We start from the raw sequence: 9868 nt of genomic DNA on the forward strand, positions 1-9868 counted from the left end.
GACTGAGAGCCGGGGTGACTGTGTGGAGACCCTCTACCCCCCGCAGGACCAGGACTGGGGCCCCCTGAATTAAAGCACTGCCCCACCCCTCCCACCTCCTGCCCGCTCCTCCTCCTCTGGAGACACATTAAAACACTGACAGAAGAGCTACAGGAAATAAATACAAACGTCTCCCGGGAGGAGAGAGGGCAGCGGTTTGTCCAGCGCCCCTCAGACCCCCGCTGACGCGTCCGGTCCACCCCCAGGCCACGAACCACCCCTCCACTTCTGGATTGGTCCTTTATTGACTTAATTGAATCTCACAGATGAGACCCTGCAGGACAGGCAGGGCAGCGAGGTGAGGTCGCGCCCGTCCCTGGCCAGCCTGTCGAGATTTCCCACTGTCATGCCAGGCTGACCTCTGACCCCTGACCCCTGACCCCTGGCGCTGTGCGGGGGGGGTGCACGGGAGTCGACACTTTCTATTTCAGGGAGAACTGCGCTTCGGCCGCGGGTCAGTAAAAACAGGAACGGGCGCCCGGAAAGTCCCGGAGCCCTGCGCCCCTCGTGCTCCTCTTCGGGGTCGGGCGGCGGAGAGGAAGAGGGGGGGGGGGTTCACGCGGCAGGATGTCGTGACGGGTCCCCCGCCATCGCGCCGCTCGAGTCCCCACGGGATCCAGGTCAGGACGCCCCCCTCTCTCGCCCGCCTCCCCCGCCGCCCTCAGGCCAGGAAGACGACGAAGACGACGAAGAAGATGATGAGGATGAGGAAGATCTTCACCATCAGCCAGCGGTTGGAGGTGACGGACTGGAAGTACTTGAGGATCTCGCCGTGCGCCGCCTCCACGTTCAGCTGCGTGTCCTCCACGTTGGCGTCGATCCTGAGAGACGGGGACGCAGGGAGAGAGGGGTGAGTCCCGCCGCCTCCCTCTCCTCTCCTCTCTCTCAGGCTCCTTCTCTCCCCCCTCTCCTCTCTCCCGTCCCTCTCCTCTCTCTCAGGCTCCTTCTCTCCCGTCCCTCTCCTCTCTCCCCTCCCTCTCCTCTCTCTCAGGCTCCTTCTCTCCCGTCCCTCTCCTCTCTCCCCTCCCTCTCCTCTCTCTCCCGTCCCTCTCCTCTCTCTCAGGCTCCTTCTCTCCCCCCTCTCCTCTCTCTCAGGCTCCTTCTCCCCTCCCTCTCCTCTCTCTCAGGCTCCTTCTCCCCTCCCTCTCCTCTCTCTCAGGCTCCTTCTCTCCCCCCTCTCCCCTCTCTCAGGCTCCTTCTCTCCCTGTCCCTCACCCTGTCCCTCTCCTCTCTCTCAGGCTCCTTCTCTCCCCCCTCTCCTCTCTCCCGTCCCTCTCCTCTCTCTCAGGCTCCTTCTCTCCCCCCTCTCCTCTCTCCCGTCCCTCTCCTCTCTCTCAGGCTCCTTCTCTCCCCCCTCTCCTCTCTCCCGTCCCTCTCCTCTCTCTCAGGCTCCTTCTCTCCCCCCTCTCCCCTCTCTCAGGCTCCTTCTCTCCCTGTCCCTCACCCTGTCCCTCTCTTCTCTCTCAGGCTCCTTCTCTCCCCTCTCCCCTCCCTCTCCTCTCTCTCAGGCTCCTTCTCTCCCGTCCCTCTCCTCTCTCTCAGGCTCCTTCTCTCCCGTCCCTCTCCTCTCTCTCAGGCTCCTTCTCTCCTCTCTCCCCTCTCTCTCTCCCCCGTCCCTCTCCCCTCACCTCTGGATGGTCTCCTCCTGCTCCTTCACCATGTGAGCCAGCTGCTGGAAGATGGAGCCCAGCTCCACGATGGTGGACTCGATGTTCTGCATGGTGTCGGCCCGGCTCTGAATGTACGAGTCCTGGGGAGAGCAGACGGAGCGCTCACGGGTCCGGCCCCCACACGGGCCCGGCCGCAGCAGCCTTCCTCCCCTGGCCCCTCCTCCCCCTCACCTGCTCGTCGAGGAGCTGCAGCTGCTGGCTGGCCCTGGCGTCCATGTCGATGGAGACGTCTGCCGAGCGCGGAGAGTCGTCCCGCAGGAGCACCGAGCTGCCTGGAGAGACGGAGACAGACGAGACTTGTCCAGTGGAAGCGTGGAGGCGTTGTACCAACAGTGACGGGAGACGGCGAGGCAGTGACAGAGAGAGAGGAGGCAGTGACGGGAGACGGGCAGTGACAGAGAGAGAGGAGGCAGTGACGGGAGACGGGCAGTGACAGAGAGAGAGGAGGCAGTGACGGGAGACGGGCAGTGACAGAGAGAGAGAGGAGGCAGTGACGGGAGACTGGCAGTGACAGAGAGAGAGAGGAGGCAGTGACGGGAGACTGGCAGTGACAGAGAGAGAGGAGGCAGTGACGGGAGACTGGCAGTGACAGAGAGAGAGGAGGCAGTGACGGGAGACTGGCAGTGACAGAGAGAGAGGAGGCAGTGACGGGAGACTGGCAGTGACAGAGAGAGAGAGGAGGCGGTGACGGGAGACTGGCAGTGACAGAGAGAGAGGAGGCAGTGACGGGAGACGGGCAGTGACGGGAGAGCGACAGGGCCGTGGCTCTCACCGAAGTTGTTGGCGTGCAGCGGGGAGGAGGAGACGGGCGCCTGAGAGAAGTGCTCTCGCCGGCTGCGCTGCTGCTTCAGGTTCTGCGTCAACAAGCAGACAGGAAGTCAGACCCTCACGCCAACAGGAAGACACCGCTGTCCTGACTCCTGCAAGATCCCCGGACTCCGGGACGGAACAGTCCGTCTCCCTACAGCTGCCCCACAACCCCCCTGGGGGGCAGCAGCCAGAGCCGAACACTGAGTCCTCCAGACTCTCACACATCCCCAGTCACCCAGTGACACCAACCACACCTGTGCCAGGTGTGCAACCCCGCCCACTCCAGACCGGATGTGATGTCACAGACTCCTCCCACCTCCCCCTCGCTGAGCTGACAGCATGGCAGCTGCAAGCCCACTGTCCAGCACGGTGCGGAAACAGGGGTTCCTTTCCCAGTACAGCCCCCCGAAAGCTGCGCTGTGGACTCGGACCCGAGTCCTCCCTCCAGGACAACACTCACCTCTGTTCTCACCTCCAGGACCGACTTGAAGTCGTTGGACATCGTGGCCAGCTTGGACTGCAGGAGCGAGAGCGAGAGAAGAGAAGAGTGAGCATTGGTCTCCTGCTGTGTCCCAGCATCCTCGTCCGCGGTCTCGCTGGGGCTCGGGGCATCCCGTTTCTAACCTGCGTTTCACCGGGGGGCTCACGAGCGCCCCCACGCGCCCAGCGGACTGGGCTGAGGGGGATCACCCCCCCCTCCTCGCTGAGTTTAACAACTCATCAGATTTTACGTCCACTGGTTTGTATGAGGCCGCTTCAGATCCAGCGGAGGCACAAAACGTTGACATAAAGCTTTTCTGTCATCGCCTCATTCTGACTCATGAATATTCGCCGACAGGCGGTGTGTTTTGTACGCTGAGAGACGCAAGTACTAAATATTCAGTATTCAACAGTGCAAAGCTCTCACGTACTGCCAAGTTTACCTTATTTAACCGACTTTGACCACTTTGGAACAAACCTGGTCATGTGAATAGAGGCGTTACCTTCCTCCCACTGCCGTTTTTGTGCTGGGACAGACGAGATGAAACGGATTTAGCGGCGCAAGACTCTGATTAAGCAATCTGTTGCCAAGTTTTCCTCAGCCGGGCCTGCTCAGCGTGAAGGAACATGCTGCCTCGCCGCTTGTGCGCAGGGACAGACCAGACGGCACCCAGTGGCCTTTTAAAATAATTCCCTGCAGACGTGCACTGAGCCACTGGAGGGGAGGCAGTAACAGCAGATGGCACTCAGACCCGGAGCCAGCGAGCGACGTCACACGAGGGTGCCCCTCGAACCCTCGCCCGCGCAGGCCCGCAGGCAGTGCGGCGGGTGGGACACGGCCTCTCTCCCTCCCCGCGGAGGACCTGTGGGCCGGCGGGCCGGACTGACCTGCAGCGACACCACGATGGTGTTGGAATGTGTCTGGATGTGCCGGCCGGACTGGCCGCCCCGCGACCGGACCAGGTCCTGCAGCTGGGCAATCTGCTTGTTCAGGCTGTTGATGTCCTGCACAAGGAAACAGAGACCATGACAGTCAGCTCCGAGCCCATTCCAGACACGGTATCCCCCGGCCCAGTCAGCTCCGAGCCCATTCCAGACACGGTATCCCCCGGCCCAGTCAGCTCCGAGCCCATTCCAGACACCGTCTCCCCCGACCCAGTCAGCTCCGAGCCCATTCCAGACACCGTATCCCCCGGCCCAGTCAGCTCCGAGCCCATTCCAGACACGGTCTCCCCCGACCCAGTCAGCTCCGAGCCCATTCCAGACACGGTCTCCCCCGGCCCAGTCAGCTCCGAGCCCATTCCAGACACGGTCTCCCCCGGCCCAGTCAGCTCCGAGCCCATTCCAGACACGGTCTCCCCCGGCCCAGTCAGCTCCGAGCCCATTCCAGACACCGTATCCCCCGACCCAGTCAGATCCGAGCCCATTCCAGACACCGTCTCCCCCGACCCAGTCAGCTCCGAGCCCATTCCAGACACGGTATCCCCCGACCCAGTCAGCTCCGAGCTCAGTAAGTAATACATCTGCTCAGCCACTTGCCTGCTTGATGATGTAGGTGAGCTCCTCGATCTCCACGGCCTTGTCATCGAACAGCGACTTCCTCTTGGCAACTGCAAAACCCCAGAGACGCGTCACATGACCGGCACGCACCACCGCCCTCGCAAGCTCACCCACCACAGCACAGCGGGGAAAGTGTGCTTACGTATCGTCAGTTTCTCCAGTTTGGCAAAAGTGTTGCTCAAGTCCTTCCCAATCCTCCTGTGGGCGAGAGACAAAGAACAGGGAGCAGAGGTCAGCGGTCAGCGGTCAGCCCCGCGTGTCCAGCCTGTCACTGACGCCTGGGTTTACAGTGTCCGGATGGCCGAGATCCGCGTGACAAGGTGGAGACGCGTGAAAGGCGGCGGTCAGCGAGCTGGAGAGCAGGGGACTCACTTGGCCATGATGGTGAAGTCGCTGCGTTGCTTGACCGCGCTGAGAGCCGGCTTGTGGACCTGGACTCCATTCTGGCAGAGCAGAGACACAGAATGAGCCTCCTCTTCCTCCTCCTCCTCCTCCTCCTCCTCCTCTCCCTCACCCCACTGATCAACCCTCTATACCTCTCCTATTGCCCTCTCTCCCTCCTCCATCCTCCCCCTCAACCCTCACATCTTCAGCCCTTCCTCTCCCTCCCCCGCCTCCCTCCTCCTCTTCTCTCCTGTCTCCCCCACCTCCCTCTCCTCTCCCCAGTACCTGTCTGCCCTGCAGCGACTTGCAGGCGGAGAGGAACTCCTGGGTGCGGTCCCGGCCGGACATGGCGTTGTCGGTGGCGACGGGGAGGGGGGGGGGCCCGGCAGGGGGGGGGCAGTCCTGCGCTTGCGTCTGGGAGGGTCCGAGATACACGCCCTGCTCTGTGCTTCTAGAACCGTGACGGCGTCTCGTATACATTGAGGCTCCGAAGCATCACCTGCCGGACAGGAGGACAACCGGGGGTCAGTGGACTGGACAGGACTGGACAGGCCCCACACCCCGCGCCGGACAGCGGGACCGGTCCCCTCTGCGCTGGGAGGAGGCTGGCGCCAGCAGCCTCTACCTCAACCCTGCTGCAGCAACACAGGAACAGTCCCCAACAAGACTGAAGGACACCTGGACAGACACAAGCCCTCCCACTATAACTAGAACTCTGTTCTACTGGACCGGGACTGGAGCCCCCAGTGTAACAGGACTGTCCTACTGGACTGGAGCCCCCAGTGTAACGGACTGTCCTACTGGACTGGAGCCCCCAGTGTAACAGACTGTCCTACTGGACTGGAGCCCCCAGTGTAACAGGACTGTCCTACTGGACTGGAGCCCCCAGTGTAACAGGACTGTCCTACTGGACTGGAGCCCCCAGTGTAACAGGACTGTCCTACTGGACTGGAGCCCCCAGTGTAACAGGACTGTCCTACTGGACTGGAGCCCCCAGTGTAACAGGACTGTCCTACTGGACTGGAGCCCCCAGTGTAACAGACTGTCCTACTGGACTGGAGCCCCCAGTGTAACAGACTGTCCTACTGGACTGGAGCCCCAGTGTACCAGACTGTCCTACTGGACTGGAGCCCCAGTGTACCAGACTGTCCTACTGGACTGTATGAACCAGTTGCTGAACAGCTGTTTTGCTGAAATAAATAAAATAAGCATTTTTAAATAAAAAGGTTTAAGAGAATAAAGTGTACAAAGAATCACAATTGACCTTTCTGTGTTATCGGCTCGATAAGCGTTAAGATTTAGATTTCACCGAGCTGGGGGGTTGTTATCTTGTCTCAGGACCGACTCCAAAATTTTCGGTTTCTGTTGAAATGAGAGGATAGACTCAGTCAGCACAACCAGCGCCCCGCCTCTTCCCACGGCGGATTGGCCCACCAACACGCTCATCACCGCCCCCTGTGGACAACGCTCTACGCTATTGGTTCAGCGAACGGGCCACTACCCCCTCGCAATCACGCCGGGACCCCTATTGGCTGTCCCCGCTGCCACTCCCCGCCGACCAGCTGTAACCTCAGCGAGCGGCGGTTGGCAGCGACTCGCGTCAATCAAACTACCCGGGGGCCCTCATTGGCCGCCTGAGACGTCAACAACAACTTCAGATGTCTCCGACAGCAGCTTCAAGCGGTCTTTAAGGCTACTATTAAAATAAAACCCCACACCACACACTCCAATCTGCACTGAAACAGGTCGCGCATTATAACCGAGAAAACTCCAGCCCCCCCGAACCGCCGACAGTGACGGACAGAGCAACTGCGGGTCACTTTCAGACTGTTAAAAGCCCCATCTACCCTTCCCGGATAAATAACTCGACATTTTAAAAACACAAAGGAACGGGTGTCGGGGAAACCCGACCTCCCCCGGCACCCGTGCCCCCAGCTGGGGAGGTGCGCACCGGCGGTTCGCCACAGGCCTCCTCTCTCTCCTCACCGGTATGTCCGCGTCTCTCTCCGGTTCCGCCGCCGCGCCGCTCCGTCTCCCTCCGCCGCTGCGTTTCAATCCGGGTCACTCCCCGGCCGCTGACGTCACAGCGCCACGTCTACCAGCGGGCGTGCCCCTCCTCCCGGCCTGACGTCATCGCGCCGGGGGGCGCGGCCAGGACAGGTGCGGCGTCACGGTTCCTGTTTCTCTCTTAGAGCAGAATTAGACCATTCACTTTCGTGGATTGAGTGTGGAGACTGGTTTGGTTAACCTTGATGCTCGTAATAAAAACGGACTGAGCGAGAGGGTGCAGGTAGCCAGCACAATGACTGGTGCACAACAGCTACAACTGCCGGACATCACGCTCGATCACACAGTATGATCCCTGACTGCCATGATCACCCGTCGCACGGTGATCCGAGCTCTTCCATCTCCTTCCAAGACTCAGGAGCAGTAGGACTGAGTCGCCGTCCATTCCCCCAGCTCCTGGCCTGCTCAGAGTGGACAGCTGGCTGGATGTGTGCTCTATTTATATACAGTATCCGTGTTTGTTAAGGAGCTCGTGTTGTGTAGAATGTGTTGTGGCCTTTCCCTGCCTGCGGAGCCCCTGGACGAGAAGGCCGAGTGCAGTAGGAGGAAGGCGAAGGGTCGGTCCAGTCCAGTTTGTCGTTTGTGCAATGAGATGGTGTCAGTAAGCGCTGATGTGCAGAGAGACACTGGCTGGGGAGACAGGACCCTCAGACTCACCGGTGAAGGCACACACACAAACACACAAACACCACACAGACAACCAACGTGTAGTTTCTCGAAAGGTGTGAACAGACCTGCTCCGAAAGAATCCACTAGATGGCGCTGTCGGACTGCATTAGAAGAGGCTGCTCAGAGGATCAGGGAGGTCAGACAAGAGCCATCCGGTCTCTCTCCCTGTCCCTTCATCTGTCTGTCTCCCTGTCCCTCCATCTGTCTCTCTCCCTGTCCCTTTATCACACACCACACTGACACACACACCACACCTGTTGTGCAGATCGCCCCTGCAGACTGGAGTCCCCTCTGTCCCTGTGGCCAGGCTCCTCGGACAGCGCAGTGCTGGCGGCGAGCAGCAGGGGGCAGTGCAGACAGACCCGCGCCTGCAGTTACGGACTCTCAGCTTCCTCATCACCTCCAGCAGCTCGTGGACGAGGGGCGTGTCCCCACGAGGAGTCAGTGTCTCCTGTCCCGGGAGACACCCAGCTGTGTCCTCAAGGGGCGCTTATTGCCCTGCAGCAGGAGCAGGAGGGGAGCACATGACCCTTGACCTTTCACCTCCCTGCTCCAAGTTCATGTTAAATTAAAACACAACACGACCGCCGGACCCCCGTGTCTGACACTGGCTGAAAACCGCAGGGGAGGGAGTGAGAGAGACCTGGCCCTGCCCTCTGCCCTGTCTCCCCCTGCTGCTGCGGACCAGACTGTAACTCCTGGCTGCCTCTCCCCTCGTCAGGACTCTCGGCTCCCAGGACAGCGAGTCTGTAAATATTATTGTCTCCCAGCGGCAATCAGGCTCCCCCCACCGTCCAGCCCCCCCAACGCACTGTTTTTCTTTCATTAGTGCAGGAAGTGCTGAGGTTTCTGATTATGACAAACACACAGCTGTCTGCTGTCTGCTGTCTGCTGTCTGCTGCAGGGCTCAGGTGTCAGACCGGGAGGACAGCCGGTCCGGTGGTTCAGGTCCAGTCTTGTTAGATATTCTAACATTTAAAAAATGGATCAATATGCAAATAGAAGAAATTAATCCAGAAACAAGCCAAAATAAACGGGATAAAGTTGAAAGACCACTCGGAAACACCTCATTTAAAAAATAAGATTTCCTTTAATAGCTTATATGTGACATATATTGTTAACATTGTTGTAGTACTATCTTTAGCAGAATATATATATATACTTTCATCAATATTGAGAGCTTTACTACACACACAGCACAGAGAGACGCGTGGGAACTCACAGCTGGACAGGAGGCACAGCAACAGGCAGATACAGGCTGGGGCAAGTCTGAACTGTCACCGCAGGGGTCTGGAGTCAGGAGTCTGACCGATTACATGGCAAAAACCAGCAGTCTGATCCGCTCCAGGTGTGACAGTGCTGTCAGACTCCCAGTGTGCAGCAGTCTGATCCGCTCCAGGTGTGACAGTGCTGTCAGTCAGACTCCCAGTGCGCAGCAGTCTGATCCGCTCCAGGTGTGACAGTGCTGTCAGTCAGACTCCCAGTGCGCAGCAGTCTGATCCGCTCCAGGTGGGCAGGGGTGTCGTGTGTGTGTGTGTGTGTGTGTGTGTGTGTGTGTGTGTGTGTGTGTGTGTGTGTGTGTGTGCGCTGCTGGGAGAGACCGAGCCAGCACAGGGAACCAGAGCTGCTCTGGAGAAATCCCACTTCTCATCCCCAACTTTCCCTTCGGCCTGGTTGGCATCGTCACAGTTGCACAACAATTTTCCATAAATGAAGAGCTCATTCCGCTCTGTTCATGAAATCACTCTGGGGAGCACCGGCGCCCCCAGCATTGGGAAACAAGAACAAATAATAAGACAAATGTAGACAATTCTAATAGTATTAAGATACACATATTGCACTCAGTCCTAGTGTGACAGAACAGTTTCTTCTCTCCCTGTCTCCGAGATCAAGGTGACTCTGACACTGGACCGGCAATCTCTGGACTGCAGGGGTGCAGTGTGACCCAGACTGGACAGTGATCTCTGGACTGTAGGGGTACAGTGTGACCCAGACTGGACTGTAGGGGTACAGTGTGACCCAGACTGGACAGTGATCTCTGGACTGTAGGGGTACAGTGTGACCCAGACTGGACAGTGATCTCTGGACTGCAGGGGTACAGTGTGACCCAGACTGGACCAGTGATCTCTGGACTGCAGGGGTGCAGTGTGACCCAGACTGGACTGGTGGGGTACAGTGTGACCCAGACT

The 9868-nt window shown here is 59.3% G+C and overlaps 1 protein-coding gene across 3 annotated transcripts; it reads right to left on the minus strand.

Annotated features, from left to right (window-relative positions):
• Positions 1-265: 265 nt before the first annotated feature.
• stx5a (syntaxin 5A) lies at positions 266-7017 on the minus strand. 3 transcript variants are annotated; one of them, XM_015338798.2, is made up of 12 exons: positions 6930-7017; positions 6208-6305; positions 5229-5442; positions 4932-5002; positions 4702-4757; positions 4539-4609; positions 3888-4004; positions 2980-3036; positions 2482-2563; positions 1881-1981; positions 1668-1789; positions 266-860 (listed from the first exon to the last, which is right to left on the minus strand). In XM_015338798.2, exons 3-12 carry the CDS (start codon positions 5421-5423, stop codon positions 701-703), a joined length of 1032 nt encoding a protein of 343 aa, XP_015194284.1. In that variant the 5' UTR covers positions 5424-5442; positions 6208-6305; positions 6930-7017; the 3' UTR covers positions 266-700. The 3 variants fall into 3 exon arrangements, with proteins under 3 accessions (XP_015194284.1, XP_015194285.1, XP_006642820.1); XM_015338799.2 differs by having other exon boundaries at positions 6895-6990; XM_006642757.3 differs by lacking the exon at positions 6208-6305.
• Positions 7018-9868: the final 2851 nt, after the last annotated feature.

This window comes from Lepisosteus oculatus, chromosome 18 (genome assembly GCF_040954835.1).
Source record: "Lepisosteus oculatus isolate fLepOcu1 chromosome 18, fLepOcu1.hap2, whole genome shotgun sequence".
In the NCBI taxonomy this organism is placed as follows: Eukaryota; Metazoa; Chordata; class Actinopteri; order Semionotiformes; family Lepisosteidae; genus Lepisosteus; species Lepisosteus oculatus.